This window comes from Jaculus jaculus, chromosome 11 (assembly GCF_020740685.1).
Source record: "Jaculus jaculus isolate mJacJac1 chromosome 11, mJacJac1.mat.Y.cur, whole genome shotgun sequence".
NCBI classification, from domain to species: domain Eukaryota; kingdom Metazoa; phylum Chordata; class Mammalia; order Rodentia; family Dipodidae; genus Jaculus; species Jaculus jaculus.
The window spans coordinates 93848156-93864943 of record NC_059112.1 but is presented as its reverse complement, the minus strand read 5'-3'; the positions used below and the strand labels follow the sequence as shown (position 1 = coordinate 93864943).

Genomic DNA, 16788 nt, shown 5'->3' with positions numbered 1-16788 from the left:
CCTTAGGCTTCACAGGCAAGTGCTTAACTGCTAAGCCATCTCTCCAGCCTGCAAACAAATTTCTTGAACTGCTTCACCTTCTCCTCAGCCCCTACATTAGTATTTTTTTAGTTTCTTTTTTAAAACATTTTATTGTCATAAATAATGAACCATGATATGCCTCTCCCGCAACTCTGATTTTCCTCCTCCTAAATCTGCTCTTGATGAATGCCTTCTTCTTCCCAGCTAGTTGCTCTTCTATTTTGATGACATCACTTTTTCCATTCTCTTATGCAGGTCTTGTGTAGGCAGCATCAGGCACTATGAGGCCATGAATATCAAAGCCATGTTTGTGTCTGGAAGACAGCATTAGAAGAAATTCTACCCTTCCTTTGGCTCTTACATTCTTAAAAAAGAAAGGAAGGAAGGAAGGAAGGAAGGAAGGAAGGAAGGAAGGAAGGAAGGAAGGAAGGAAGGAAGGAAGGAAGGAAGGAAGGGGGGAAGGAAGGAAAAAAGAAAAACTTTTAATTAATTTAATTATTAAAGAGAGAAAAAATGGGTGAGCCATGGCCTCTAACCAATGCAAACGGACTCCAGAGACACGTGCCACCATGTGTATCTGGTTTATGTGGGCTCTGGGGAATCAAACCTGGGCCCTTAGACTTCTCAGGCAAGTGCCTTAACCACGAACCCATTTCCCCGGGCCTTTTTTTGTTTGTTTGTTTGTTTGTTTTTTAAAGGTATGGTGTTGCTGTAGCCCAGACTGGACTGGAATTTACTGTGTACTGTCAGATTGGTCTCAAACTTAAGGCAATCCTCCTACCTCTGCCTCCCAAGTGTTGGGAGAAACGATGTACCACCAGGCCCAGCCTCTTACATTCTTTCTGCCACCTCTTCCCACAATGGCTCCTGAGCCTTGGAGGGTGTGACAGAAATGTCTCACTTAGTGAACACTCCACTGTCACTTCTTCTCAGCACTATGGTGACTTTTGAGTCACCCCAGTGGTCACCACCATCTGAAAAGAAAAGTTTCTCTAACCAAAAGTGAGAGTAGCATTAATATGAGGGCAAAACGTAAGTGTTTAGAGAGCAGTTTGATGTGTGTAATATATGCACTTAGCCAGCAAACAGTAGTCGTTACGCCTCTAGGGCTTATAACTTCCCTAGCTATAGGCTTTTCACTAGGTTTTCAGTGGCAGGCGTGAATTCCCTCCTATTGAGCGGGCCTCCCAGTCCAATCAGAGAGCAGTTGTTTTCTCCCATAAGAGACATGCCACCTTGACCGGTTGACACATTTGGTCTTGCTGGCCAGGCATAAGACTTGCAAGGGTCCACTGCTGATTAACACCGTTGATGACGTCTTTCTCCTAAGGGGCACATGCTGCATAGTTCTTTCCTTTCCAGAATTCTGACAATAGCTAAATGTTTTTAAAGTTTCATATAAAAAAGCCTTCAGATGCTTATGGTTGTCAAATTTCTGGTCAGCATCTGCTGAAAATGAAACATTCAAAAGAATATAGGGCTGGAAAGATGGTTTAGCAGTTAAAGTGCTTGCCTGTGAAGCCAAAGGACCCAGGTTTGATCCCTCAGTACCCATGTAAAGTCAAATGCCCAAGGTGGCATATGTGTCTGGGGTTCATTTACAGTGCCTAGCAGCCCTGGTGTGTCCATTCTCGAGGAAACCTTAGAGGGAGTACCCGAATCGAAGGAACCTGGAGAGAGTGAGATGAAACCTAACCTCAAATTTCTCCTGTTTCTCTTTCTTCTCTGGAATTTGCTTGTTTCTTTTCCCTTGGCGCTGGCCTGTAATTCCCTGTACCAGGATGTGGTCTACATCCACAATAAGCTGTTGACCAGAGAGACCTACTAGATCTCCCAAAGCAAACAAGACAGACTTCTATCAGAACACTTGATTACCCACCAGTAATCAAGTGTTACCACTGCTAAAGACACCAATCGCTGTCGGCACAGACCATGGAGAGACCTGATTAGAATCCAGAGGAGAGATAATTAGATAATTAGCTCATTCTCTCTTTCTCGATCTCACTATCTGCATTTCTCTCTCTCTCTTTCAAATAAATAAATACATAAAATATTAAGAAAAAGAAATGAAAAGTAACTAAAGAATATAAATGTATGGCCTGGCATAGTTGATCACTTATGTAGTCCTGATCTAGCATACATTGGCCTTGGGTTTAACCCCAGCACCTGGAATTCACTATGTAGTCTCAGGGTGGCCTTGAACTCAAAGTGATCCTCCTACCTCTGCCTCCCAAGTGCTGGGATTAAAGGCGTGCATCACCACGCCCAGCTTTCAAATTAATATATATATGTAATATATATATATACATATATATATGTATGTATGTATGTATATTGTGTGTGTGTGTGTGTGTGTGTGTGTGTGTGTGTGTGTGTGCGCGCGCGCGCGCGCACATGTGCAAACTAGGGTCTTTTTAACTGCTGCAAACAAATACTCATCTGGCTTTATGTATATACCTGGGGAATAGAACCTGCAAAGTCAGGTTTTGCAAGCAAATTCCTATAACTCCTTAGTCTTCTCCTCAGCCCCTAGCTAAATATATTTTTTAGACTTTCTTTTTTTTTAACTTTTTATTGAGAACTTCCATAAGTATTGACAATAAACAATGATAATCCTCTCCCATCACTCCTATTTCCCCTCCCAAATCCTCTCCTTATGAATCCCTTCTTCTTTCCAATTAGTCACTCTTCTATTTTGATGTCATTACCTTTTTTTCGCTGTTTTTAATACATTTTTTAAAATTTTTATTAGCATTTTCCATGATTATAAAAAAAATCCCATGTTAATTCCTCCCTCCACATTTTCTCCTTTGAAATTCCATTCTCCATCATATTACCTCACCATCACAATCATTGTACTTACATATATACAATATCAACCTATTAAGTACCCTCGTCCCTTCCTGTCTCTTCCCTTTATGTCTCCTTTTTAACTTACTGGCCTCTGCTACTAAGTATTTTCATTCTCACGCAGAAGCCCAATCATCTGTAGCTAGGATCCACATATGAGAGAGAACATGTGGCGCTTGGATTTCTGGGCCTGGGTTACCTCAGTATAATCCTTTCCAGGTCCATCCATTTTTCTGCAAATTTCATAACTTCATTTTTCTTTACCACTGAGTAGAACTCCATTGTATAAATGTGCCACATCTTCATTATCCACTCATCAGTTGAGGGACATCTAGGCTGGTTCCATTTCCCAGCTATTATAAATTGAGCAGCAATAAACATGGTTGAGCACGTACTTCTAAGGAAATGAGATGATGATTCCTTCGGATATATGCCTAGGAGTGCTATAGCTGGGTCATATGGTAGACCAATCTTTAGCTGTTTTAGGAACCTCCACACTTATTTCCACAATGGCTGGACCAGATTACATTCCCACCAGCAGTGTAGAAGGGTTCCTCTTTTTCCACATCCCTGCCAACATTTATGATCATTTGTTTTCATGGTGGTGGCCAATCTGATAGGAGTGAGATGGAATCTCAATGCAGTTTTAATCTGCATTTTCCTGATGACTAGTGACGTGGAACAATTTTTTAGATGCTTATATGCCATTCGTATTTCTTCCTTTGAGAATGCTCTATTTAGCTCCATAGCCCATTTTTTGATTGGCTTGTTTGATTCCTTATTTAACTTTTTGAGTTCTTTGTATATCCTAGATATTAATCCTCTATCAGATATATAGCTGGTGAAGATTTTTTCCCATTCTGTAGGTTGCCTCTTTGCTTTTTTCACTGTGTCCTTTGCGGTGCAAAATCTTTGTAATTTCATTAGGTCCCAGTGGTTAATCTGTGGTTTTATTGCCTGAGCAATTGGGGTTGTATTCAGAAAGTCTTTGCCAAGACCAATATGTTGGAGGGTTTCCCCTACTTTTTCCTCTAGCAGTTTCAGAGTTTCAGGTCTGATTTTAAGGTCTTTAATCCATTTGGACTTAATTCTTGTGCATGGAGAGAGAGAAGAATCTATTTTCATCCTTCTGCACATATATATCCAGTTTTCCCAACACCACTTGCTGAAGAGGCTGTCTTTTCTCCAGTGAGTATTTTTGGCAACTTTATCAAATATCAGGTGGCTAATAGCTACTTGGGCTTACATCTGGGTCCTCTGTTCTGTTCCACTGATCTACATGTCTGTTTTTGTGCCAGTACCACCCTGTTTTTGTTACTATGGCACTGTAGTACAGGTTAAAATCAGGTATGGTGATACCACTAGCCTTATTTTTGTTGCTCAGTATTATTTTAGATAGTCGAGGTTTTTTGTGATTCCAAATGAATTTTTGGATTGTTTTTTCTATTTCCATGAAGAATGCTTTTGGAATTTTGATAGGGATTGCATGAAATGTGTAGATTGCTTTTAGTAAGATTGCCATTTTCACAATATTGATTCTTCCAATCCAGGAACAGGGGATGTTTGTTTGTTTTTTTTAATTTTTTTCAAGGTAGGGTTTCACTCTAGCCCAGCTTACCTGGAATTCAGTATGTAGTTTCAGGCAGCCTTGAGCTCATAGCAGTCCTCCTACTTCTGCCTCCCGAGTGCTGGAATTAAAGGCATGTGCCACCATGGCTGGCTCCATTATTTTTATTTTTGAGTGAGAGAAAGAAATAAGAGAAAGAGAGAGAGAATGGGTGCTCCAGGGCCTTCAGCCAACTACAGATTAACACCAGATGCATACGCCCCCTTGTGGCACATATGCAACATTGTGTGCTTGTGCCACTGTGTATCTGGCTATGTGGGACCTGAAGATTTGAACATGAGTGCTTAGGCTTTGCAGGCACACGCCTTAACCATTAACCCGTCTCTCCAGCCCTGATGTCATTACCTTTTTCTTCCTGTTATGTACATTTTGTGTAGGTAGCATCAGCCACTGTGAGGCCATGAATATCAAAGCCATGATGTGTCTAAAAGATAGCATTAGAAGCAGTTCTGCCCTTTCTTTTGGACTCACATACTTTTTTTAAAAAAATGACAAACTTTTTGTTTAGTTATTTATTTATGGGCAAGACAGGGCCTTTAGCTACTGCAAATGAATTCAAGACACATGTGCCGTGTGCCACCAAATGCATCTGGCTTGCATTGCTCCAGCCTTTTTTTTTTTTTTTTTGGTTTCTCGAGGTAGCATCTCACTCTAGCCTAGGCTTACCTGGAATGCACTATGTAGTCTCAGGGTGGCCCCGAACACATGGTGATCCTCCAGCCTTTCCCTCTCAAGTGCTAGGATTAAAGGCATGTGCCACTTCACCCAGCCCTTTCCAAAATTTTGACAATATTTTTAAAGTTTCTTATTTTTATAAAAAAGCTTTCAGGGGCTTATTGGTATAAATTTCTGGTCAGTAACTGCTGAAAAAGAAACATTAACAAGATTGGCTGTTTTCTAGAAGATAACACTTAAGCTTGTGTGTCATACACTACTGCTGCTCCACTGGGCACCTTTGGGCACTTGGGGAGTTAACTTCCCCAATTGTGATTGTTGCTGTTACCATTTGAGGTCACAACACCGTCCTTCAGAGTTTTATACTCTACCTAAAATCCTAGTTGTGATATAGGGAGAGATCAGCATAAAGGTTAATGAAAGTTTAAGTCCTTGTTCCCTGTGAAGGCTGTGTGGGAGACAGACAGGGCGGGTCCCACCCCGGATGCATTGGTGCCTAGGCCTCAGTGCTTTCACGGCTGCCTTGGCTGTTCTCGATCCCAGCTTAGCTGTCTCATTCTCCCCTGGAGGCTGCTCCTCTCTGTTCTTCCTCAATGCCAACTGCCTCATTTCTCACAGAAGATGGGAGAGTGTACAGATACCTGCAAATACCTTTAGGGGTGGGCTTTCAAATCCTTAAACTGATATACTAAGTACAAGCTTTCTAGTTCTTTGCGTTTTGTCTTTAACTGTGTATAATTAAGGAGTGCAATACGATGTTTCCGCATTCACAGAGTGAAGTGGCTGATATGGTCAGGCCAACTGACATAATTATCATCTCCCTTCATATGTGCTTTGCTTTGTTCTAAGACTGTTTTGTTTATTTGACACCAACTTCTGGGTGAAGATACAAAACCCAAAAATAACATTTGACCTTAGATGATCTACTTTTTGTTCAGACTTTACCCTTTCTTTTTCTTTTTCTTTTTCTTTTTTTTTTTTTTGTTTTTTGTTTTTTGAGGTAGGGTCTCACTCTAGCCCAGGCTGACCTGGAATTCACTATGTAGTCTCAGGGTTGCCTCGAACTCACGGCGATCCTCCCACCTCTGCCTCCCAAGTGCTGGGATTAAAGGCGTGCGCCTCCATGCCCGGCTCCAGACTTTACCCTTTCATTCCCTCTCCTCTGTTCTTATTTCCCTGGGACACTCCTCTGTGGGGTTATGGGATTGACTACGGAGTTATGAAGGCCTCAGTCACTCCAAATGGTATAGTGGGGGAAAGTGCCACAGAGTACTCCTCCCATCTATGACTCTGACAATCGCTCTGCCCCTCTTATGCAGTAATCCCCAAGACAAGGCAGAACTGCTGGAAGTTTGATTTGATGTTGAGTTCTTTGTAGCCTCTGGATTTCTTTGCTAGGTTTTGCTTGATCACTGTGTCTGCCATTGTGACACTGGAGCTGGTTGTCAGGCCAGTAGTAAGAGCAGTATTCATGGCACTGCTTCCACTGCAAGTTCTCCTGGGCCCTGGAAGATGGGGAAGAGGTGGCAAGCCTTCTGGGGGGCAGTCAGTTATCTTCTTGGCTTATGGGTGGATCTTGACTCTCCTCCACTTTCTGTGCAATCTATGAAATAATGCAGATTCTCTAACCAAGAGTGAGAGCAGCTTGGATTAAAGTAGGTATGCATAGTTGAGAGATTTGTTTTTGTTGTGCAAGCCCACTCTTCTCCAGAAAACAGTGAGAGCTTCTCTCTGAAGTATGAGTTTCCTTGCTGTAGGAATCTGACTTGGTTTTCAGTACCAGGTATGAATTCTCTCCCACTGAGCAGGTCTTCTGCCTAATCATAGAACAGTTGGTTACCCACAGAGGCTGTGTGCCACTATTACACAAGTGTGTACTTCTTGTTAGAATGGTTTATTTGTAGTCTCCAGCGTCTCCTGCTTATTGATGCTCTTGGTAAAAGTTTTTTTGTTTTTTTTTCCCCCCCAGCAGCTCCTACAATGCTTTCTGGCACTATGGAAGCTAGTTAAGAGGAAGCTAGTTTCTCTTTCAGTTCCAGCGTGGTAATCTGTTGTCCTCTGACCGCAGCTTGTGGTGTCTTCAGTGATGGGGTCTTACATTTTAGCTCTGGCAGGTAATCAAGTATTTTGGCAATGGTCTACATTGTCGAGGGACCTCATGGGCCTCCCTGGCCAACAGCTCACTGTGGACAACAACCCTAATCTGGGCCTGGGAATTGCCAGCCAGAGTCCATCGATTTAAGATTAAGCTTCTCCCCACTCCTGCCTGGACTACCCCCCCCATATTGGTCATATTGGTGGTTATATCTTGTAGAATGCTAGTCAAAGTTAGGATTTCTGTGGGACTGAATCAGGATGTCTTAACTTTTGTGAATTTCCCACTCTCCCTTCCTCCCTGCTACCAATCCAAGCCCCCCCCCCAATATTCTGCCCTTCTCTAACTTGTCACATAGCTTCTCCTCTCCTCTCTCCCCAGTTCTTCTCTCTCTTGGTCTCATTCTAGTTTCATGCCCAACTTTCTTTTGCTGACTGCCATTTGCATTCACCTCTAATTGATGCCAGTTAGGAACCCCAGATGAGAGAGAGCATGCGGTGTTTGTCTTTCTGGACCTGTGTGACCTAGCTTCGAATGATTTTTTTTTTCAACTCCACCTGTTTTTCTAATGGCACCTTCAAGAATCTTTTTTTTTTTACTTTTATTTATTTATTAGAGAGATAGAGATAGGCAGGTAGAGAGAGAGAGAGGTAAAAATGGACACGCCAGGGCTTCCATGCACTGCACAAGAACTACATATGTGTGCCCCCCTGTGCATCTGGGTAACATGGGTCCTGGGGAATCAAATCTGGGTCCTTTGGCTTTGCAGGCGAGCACCTTAATCACTAAGCAATCTCTCCAGCCCTTTTTAAATTTTTTTTTATTTTTACTTTCAAGAATCTTATACACAGAGTACTTCCAGAGTTACCTGTTAAGCTATAATTCATTGACAGTCATTTCTCTCCCAACTACTTTTCTAGCTAAGAATCCTTCCCTATAAATACATGCCCTTGGAACTGGGGAGATCACTCAGCAGTTAGAGGCATTTGCTTGGAACACATGCACTTCCTTAGAACAACTTTCAACCTGTACTTGGATATAGTGGACATGCTCTGACACATTTTGAGTGCTCAGATACTGTTTAATGGCAAACTTCACTTCCTGTTGAGCAGTATGATCCAAAACTCATTAAGGAAGCATGTAATATCAACTTTCTGTCTTTTGCAATGATCACAGGACAGATGCAAGTATAGCAGAGGTCATGACAAAACTTCTCCTAGAGAGACAGAAGAAGAAATCTTCACAGCAGAGCACCCTTAATGCAAGACCAGCCCCAGAGCTCGCATTTACTGGAGACCTTAGTAACAGAGTTTTCATCCCAAGAGGTTTTTCTGGAGGTTTTTCAAGAGACAACATAGTGGACCCTACCTCAAACCTGTGGTATTCAATTGACATCATGCACAACTACAAGACCATGGTTAGTCAAATTACCTTTTTATCCTCTTTGGATTTTATTTCTTCTGTAATTCTTGTTTGTAATTTAGTGAAATAAAATGTTGTTTAGCTGATTTCTACATATCAACTGAAAGTCACAGTAACCCATTTCATAATGGAAGAAAACAGAAACTTGGTAAGTTTTAAAGGTTCCTGATGCTCTTATTCTCAAGGGCTGCTCATTTGTCAACTCGATTTGGCAAATGTAGCTAAACTGATAGGTTTCCACCTTCTTCTTTTTGAGAACTTTATTTATAAATATATTGTATATTGAATATATGAATATATATAAATATATTGTATATTAGTCATACTCCCATCTCCCCCTTGAACACCAGGGAGACCCAAGACCCATCAGGAATACAAGAAAGCCAACTGCCTAGCATGAGAGGAGTCACCTCTATCTCATCTGCCAGGGCCCAGGAAACATTATACCAAGGAAGTGGTGGATTAAATATGAGTGCTGCTCTCACTGCTATCCTGAGAACCTCCTCCAGGGACATGCGGTAGACACAGAGACTAACTAGTGCAGTCATGACCCCAAAATGAATACTAATAACCCCATTGGTGAGGACTTTCAATGGAATAATGGTGGGGAGAGGGGGCATAAGAGTATAACCTGATAAGAATATGACAAATATACAATCTGTTCACACTGTAAAGTTAATAGTAATAAAAAAGAAGGGCTGGAGACATGGCTTAGTAGTTAAGGCACTTGCCTGTGAAGCCTAAGGACCCAGGTATGATTCCCCATTACCCACATATGTCAAATGCAGAAGGTGACTCAAGCATCTAGAGTTTGTATGCTGAGGCTGGAGGCCCTGGCATGCCCATTCTCTCTCACTCTCACTCTCTGTCTCTCTGTCTCTCTCTCTCAAATAAATAAATACATTAAATATTTTTTAAAAGATGAAAATCCTAGGCAGGCATGTTATAAGTCTCCATTAGTGTTGAGCTCTGTGCATCCTGATTTTCTGCTTTGATGAGTTTGAGTCTCCTCAGTGTCTCTCTAGAGGAGGCTGTCAGATTAGTGTTTAAGGTGCCACATTCTCATGGTACCTGGCAGGTGTGATAGAGATGACTGGTCTTGTGTTAGGCAGTCGACTGTCTTTTCTTGCCATATTGATTGATCTTGGTTCTGCCTGGAGTTCACTGTGATCTGTATAAAACAGATTATCCAAACAAGAGTGAGAGCAGCATAGATCAAAGGGGGTGAACATAGTAATTTCAAAAGACTTTTTGATGAACATACCATCTCTTCATAGACAAAGAACAGTGGGAGCTTCTCTCTAGAGGCTATGACCTCCTTGTACATAGGATTCTGGTTCTCGGTATCAGGCATGAGTTCCCTCCCACTCAGTGGACTTCATATTCAATCAGAGAGCAGTTTATTACTCCCATAACCTGTGTGACACTATTGCACAGGTGTGTATATCTTGCCTGGCTGGTTGATTTTTGTAGCTTGCCATAACCCCTGTTGTTCACACTGAGGGTGACCATTATCCCCCCGCAGCTCACACAGCATTTTTCTACACTATGAAGCCCAGCCAGCAAGGAGCTGCCTTCCTTCTTAGCTCCAGTGTCATCTCTCGGTTTCCTATGACCACAGCCAGGGGTATCTTTAGCAATAGGGTTTTACCACTTAGCTCTGGTGGGTAACCACGTGCTTTGGCAATAGTTCACGTTGTTTTGGGGACATCATGGCTCCTGACCAGTAGACCTCTGTGGGATTAATCCAGTACTGGCACTGGGATTTACTAGCCATTTTATTAAGTAAGAATACATACTTTTGTGTGTTATGTGTGTGGTGTGCCTGGATGTGTATATGTTTATTTGGATATATATGGGTGCGCTAGCTTTAGGTTTAAGCTTTCTCTACCCCATTACAGCACATTTCTGCCTCGACTAACCTACTCCCTTGCCCCTGCTCTTACTACGAGTTATATTTTTTAATTAGGTAACCAGAGGGAAGGTTTCTCTCGTACTGATTCGCACTGTCATTAGTTTTGTATAATTACCCTGACATCTTCCATTGCCCCTGTCCTTCCACAAGACCCTTCTACCCACTGTATTCTATCCTTCCATTTGCCTATAAACGATCTCCCCTGCCATCCCTCCCCATTTCCACTGTCTCATAGCGTCATTCTAGTTGCTTGCCAATACTTCACCTTCTTTAAAAGCCCATTACCATTATATTTTCTGAAGTCAGTTTGACTACCTCAAACTAAAGGTGTGCTTTGACATGCACTAGCCTCACTGTGCAGTTTTATCTTGGCTGTGCTTCCTGGCATTTAAAGTTTTCCTGAAACCATCCCTTGTTTGCCATCCCTAATCATCTACAAACACTCAACCAAAAAAAATGCATGCTGATTTAAGGGAACCTGAGATGGATACTTTATTAATTAAATAAACCCATAATACCAGATAGATTAATTTCTGTTTTCGAGTGGGGGGGCAGTTTGGGGTCTCTTGCCAATGCAAGTGACCGTGGGCCACTAAACTAGCCCTGTGCTACCAAGCTTTGCAAGTAAATAACTTCAATAGCTAGGGCAGTCACCCCAGTCCTAAATCTCTCCGTTTTATTAAGTAAGAATACATACTTTTGTGTGTTATGTGTGTGGTGTGCCTGGATGTGTATATGTTTATTTGGATATGTATGGGTGCACAAGTATGTGTGGATGTGTGTACACATGTGTTCACATGCAGCTGAAGGCTAGAGGTGAACATATGGCGTTTTCCTCAGGCATTTTACACCTATCTCTCTCTCTCTCTCTCTCTCTCTCTCTCTCTCTCTCTCGGGTTTTTTTTTTTGGGAGGGGCGTTGAAGTAGGGTTTTGCTTTAACCCAGGCTGACCTGGAATTCACAATGTAGTCTCAGGGTGGTCCCCAACTCATGGCAATCCTCCTACCTCCTCCTCCCAAGTGCTGGGACTAAAGGCGTGCACAACCACACTGGTTCTCCATCTAATTCTTTGAGACATGGTCCCTTGCTGAACCTAGATCTCAACTATTTGACTAGAATATCTAACCAGTGAGCCCCAGGCATTCTCTGTCTCCCCCATCCTAGCATTTGGATCGTAGGTATGCACTACCACACCTGGCATTGTATGTGGGTTCTGGAGATCTACACTCTAGATTTTATGTTCATATAGCAAGCACTTTACCCAGTAAGCCATCTCTCCAGCCCTGAGAGTATACGCCTCGTGTTTTACTTATAGTATACTTTTCTCAATTTTCTTTTAGGTAAACTCTCCCATCAGGTGCTTCAGTAGAGTGTTTTCTCCCAGAAATGAGAAGGTAACTACAACAGAAAAATTGGTACTAGTTGAGTAGGGTCATAGATGCTAGCAACACGCCTGTTGGGCTTTTGGAACTTATTGATGGGAGAATTTGGAAGGATTTCAGTCCTTGGCCTGAGAGACACCTTGTAGTGCTCTAAGAACAGATTGATGGACCATTATAGTCTCAGGCTAGCCTCAGACTTTCAGCAACCTCCTTCCTTTGCCTTCCAAGTGCTGGGATTAAAAGCATGAACTACCATACCTGAATGCTTTTTCTCAATTTTTATAAACATTTTATTGCTGCACACTCTTTATTGCAGGTATTAACACTAACTGAGCCATCTTACCAGAACTTCTAACCCACATCTTGAATTGATTTTTCTACTTCATTCATTTGCTTGTATGTTTCTTTTTAGAAGTGATTGATCATTTCTCAATTGTTGGGATTCAAAACTAAAGTTTTCTCTTGTTTTGAGAGAGAGAGAAAGAGATGGAGAGAGAGAGAGAATGGGCAAACCAGGGCATTTCTGCTGCTGTGAATGAATTCCAGATGTGTGCACCCCCTTGTGGGCATGTGTGACATTGCATGCTTATGTCTGACTACCTGGGATCTGCAGGATTCCAACTGGAGTCCTTAGGTTTTGCAGGCAAGCTCCTTAACTGCTAAGTCGTCTCTCCAGCCCCCAAACTGAACATTTAATCTGCTCCACACCTGCCTTGATGGCAGTGCTAATCCTCAGCAGTAGATACATACCTACATGTATAAACCATATAGATAAACAATTGATACATAGATGATAGATAGATAGATGGGTGAATGCTGTCTTCATATATTCTCTGCTGTTCTGTTCTTTTTAAAAGGGTGACACATTGGCCATATATTTTTTTTTCTCTGTTGCCTCTGCACACAATACAAGCAGAATTCTTTTCTAATTCCTTCCTGTTTTGTCTTTAGATTGAAAAACCTCATACTCTCTGTCAAGTATAAATTCCTTTGATGATAAGTGCAAAGAAATAATCCACAGATGTACTCTCTTAAATTTCCATAGTTGGGCTGGAGAGATGGCCTGTGAAGCCTAAGGACCCCGGTTCGAGGCTGGGTTCCCCAGGTCCCACGTTAGCCAGATGCACAAGGGGGCGCACGCATCTGGAGTTCGTTTGCAGAGGTTGGAAGCCCTGGCGCGCCCATTCTCTCTCTCTCTCCGTCTATCTGTCTTTCTCTCTGTCTCTGTCACTCTCAAATAAATAAATAAAATATTTAAAAAAAAAGAAATACTGTTTTAAAAATAAATAAATAAATAAATAAAATTTCCATAGTTAGTTACCTACCACAAATGCCTTTTAACTATAACCTTCACAGTAGATATACATGCCTTCCCTGAAATGTACTCATGTTAAGTTCATTAATTAGCTATCAGCTACTTGAACATTTAACCTCTAATCTTGAAAACAAATAGATGTTATGGTGAATCAGATGTCCCCCATAAACTCATGTGTTCTGAATGTTTGTCCCCAGCTGGTGGCAGTTTGGGAAGTGGGGCCTTGCTGGAGGAGGCGTGTTGTTGGGGGCAGGCTTAGGGGTGTTACAGCCAGCTCCATCTTGCTTGTGTTTGCTCGCTCCTCGCTCTCCTGCTGCTGTATTTCTACATGCTGTGGCAGAGGTGATGTCCAGCCTCTGCTCATGCCATGCTTCCCCTTGCCATCATGCTGCTAGTGTGGGGGGGTCACAGATGCTGGAAACACGCCATTTGGAACTGATTTATGGGAAAATTTGGAAGGATTTGAATCCTTGGTCTGAGAGACTCAGAAAAGCTTAACTTTCCATAGCATGGACTGAAAATGCCCAGGTCAGTGTGATTCTTGGCAGTTATGCAGACTTTCGTCCTGCCGTCCACCCCACTGCCCCACTTTGCTCTCGCTTCCCGCCCAACTGGACTGGCCACACACAACCCCACCAGCGCTCTTCCTCTCCGCTAGCTGTTGGCAAGCACTCGTGTACTTGCGTGCTTCCGGTCTGCGGACGCTAGCTTGCATCTCCTCCACCAGACAAAGCCTTCCATACTGACACAGCAATGATACACACAAGTCCCTTCTGTTGTTCCCGTACTGCCCTGATTGTTCCTGCTGCAGTATCTGTGACCCTACGTGGAAACTTTCTGCATATCTGTTATTTTTGTTGTTGTTGTTTTTCTAGGTAGGGTCTTATCCTAGCCCAGGCTGACCTGCAAGTCTCTATGTAGTCTCCGGATGGCCTCGAACTCACGGCAATCCTCCTACCTCTGCCTCCCAAGTGCTGGGATTAAAGGCGTGTGCCACCAGGCCTGGCTTGCTCGTCTGTGTTTTAACATGGTGGTGTCTGATGGAAGAGAAGTGTAGCACCCCGCGCCTGCCATCCAGTGCCTGTCACGGGGCCTTAGCATGTGATTGTGGAATAACTAAATAAAGAATGGGGACACCAGTTGCTCTAATACTTAGCCACATGAACATCAATTCAGAATATAGCTACTAGCAAATTATATTTAACAGTATCTTGTGTTGTAGTCATACATGTATATTTTCATCATTATGATTAATATTGATACAATCTTCATCTTTTAAAAAACTAATTCATGCTTAGTTTACTTAGAAGTCTTTGACATAGAGAGCACACATATATATATATATATATATATGTATATATATATATTTTTTTTTTTTTTCTTTGCAGCTACTGTGAATTTGAATCTGGATTCTTTAGAACACCCCACCCGGAATTTACTCATATGTGAAGTCACAGGCTTCCTAAAAGAAGTACCAGAAGAACATACAAAGATGGCAAAGAAATTATATAATGTGAAAAATGCATTTTAGTTACTGGACTATTTTATATATCGTTTTATTTCCTATTAGGTGTATGTGGAAACGCTGGTGAAAGTGAATGTTTTTGTATTACATATGAATGACTTAAAAAGGTGTGTTCTAGCCGGATGAGGTGGTGCACGCTTTTAATCCCAGCACTCGGGAGGCAGAGGTAGGAGGATCGCCGTGAGTTCAAGGCCACCCTGAGACTACATAATGAATTCCTGGTCAGCCTGGGCTAGAGTGAGACCCTACCTTAAAAAAACAAAAAACCAAAACACACACACAAAAAAAAACCCACATATGTCCTAAAGTATTGTTGGCATCTGTAACTAAGTTTTAGTGTTTCTTACCAGTGAAAACTAGTATTATCAAGTTTTGTACACTCAATTTGTGCTTCAATGCTAGTTACTTAAACAGCACGCAAACAACCTTGCTGTTCATAATTTGCTAGAGTTAAATGGCACATTAGTGATGGCATATTTGTCTTTTCAAATTTTGTCATATATGAAGATATTAAAAAGTGTGACAAATATCTTGATATACAGACATTATAATTATTGTCAACATTTTAATGTGTTATGATTGGTAGAGTGCTGCCAAACTTACATGATTTTCTTTGCAATTTCAATTTTAAATGTTGATTTTTAGTACTTTCCTCATGGAGAAATGGTTTCCTACAGATTTTTACCTTTTTAGTTTATTTCTTTTTTATTTTTTTAAATTTTTTATTAGCATTTTACATGATTATAAAAAAAATCCCGTGGTAATTCCCTCCTCCCCCACACTTTCCCCTTTGAAATTCCATTCTCTATCATATTACCTCCCCATCTCAATCATTGTACTTACATATATACAATATCAACCTATTAAGTACCCTCGTCCCTTCCTGTCTCTTCCCTTTATGTCTCCTTTTTAACTTACTGGCCTCTGCTACTAAGTATTTTCATTCTCATGCAGAAGCCCAATCATCTGTAGCTAGGATCCACATATGAGAGAGAACATGTGGCGCTTGGCTTTCTGGGCCTGGGTTACCTCACTTAGTATAATCCTTTCCAGGTCCATCCATTTTTCTGCAAATTTCATAACTTCATTTTTCTTTACCACTGAGTAGAACTCCATTGTATAAATGTGCTACATCTTCATTATCCACTCATCAGTTGAGGGACATCTAGGCTGGTTCCATTTCCCAGCTATTATAAATTGAGCAGCAATAAACATGGTTGAGCATGTACTTCTAAGGAAATGAGATGATTCCTTCAGATATATGCCTAGGAGTGCTATAGCTGGGTCATATGGTAGATCAGTCTTTAGCTGTTTTAGGAACCTCCACACTGATTTCCACAATGGCTGGACCAGATTGCATTCCCACCAGCAGTGTAGAAGGGTTCCTCTTTTTCCACATCCCCGCCAACATTTTAGTTTATTTCTTATTTGTTTATTTATCTTTCTTTGTTCTTCTTTTCTTTCTTAAGAGATAGGGTCTCCCAACTGCTGGGATTAAAGATGTGTACTACCATTCCTGGCATGATTAACTTTTTAGAAGGTGTCTTAAAATTAAAATTTCGAGCTCTCATACAAAGAACTGCTCCCCCTCAAATAATAATATGCATTATCTTTAAAAATACATTTTTTTATTTATAAGAGCAAGAGAGAGAGAGGGCTCACCAGGACCTCCCACTACTGCAAACGAACTCCAGACCCATGTGCCAACTTGTGTGTCTGGCTTATATGGGTCCTGAGAATCAAGCCGGGGTCCTTTGGCTTTGTAGGCAAGTGCCTTAAGTGCTAAGCCATCTCTCCAGCCGCAATAGGCCATTATCTTTGATTAGCATGTGGTTCCTACAAGTCAGAACAGTGCATAACTACAGTGTAGCCTTCAGGGATGTTAACATTAACATCTGATGATCATTGCATCCTCACATCCCTTCCTTATACTTGTCTATATACTGTTTTCTACAGCAAAA

General features: G+C 41.7%; 1 protein-coding gene across 3 annotated transcripts in view; it reads left to right on the top strand.

Moving 5' to 3' along the window:
* The window catches only part of LOC101608952 (ankyrin repeat domain-containing protein 26-like), a 28803-nt gene extending 13565 nt beyond the window's left edge, over positions 1-15238 (top strand). For all 3 annotated transcript variants that reach the window (XM_045130297.1, XM_045130295.1, XM_045130296.1), the window contains 3 exons: positions 8445-8685; positions 11946-11999; positions 14691-15238. In XM_045130297.1, the coding sequence (XP_044986232.1) occupies positions 8445-8685; positions 11946-11999; positions 14691-14699 (304 nt within the window). In that variant the 3' untranslated portion in view covers positions 14700-15238. The remainder of the gene's footprint in view (positions 1-8444; positions 8686-11945; positions 12000-14690) is intronic.
* The last annotated feature ends 1550 nt before the right edge of the window (positions 15239-16788 follow it).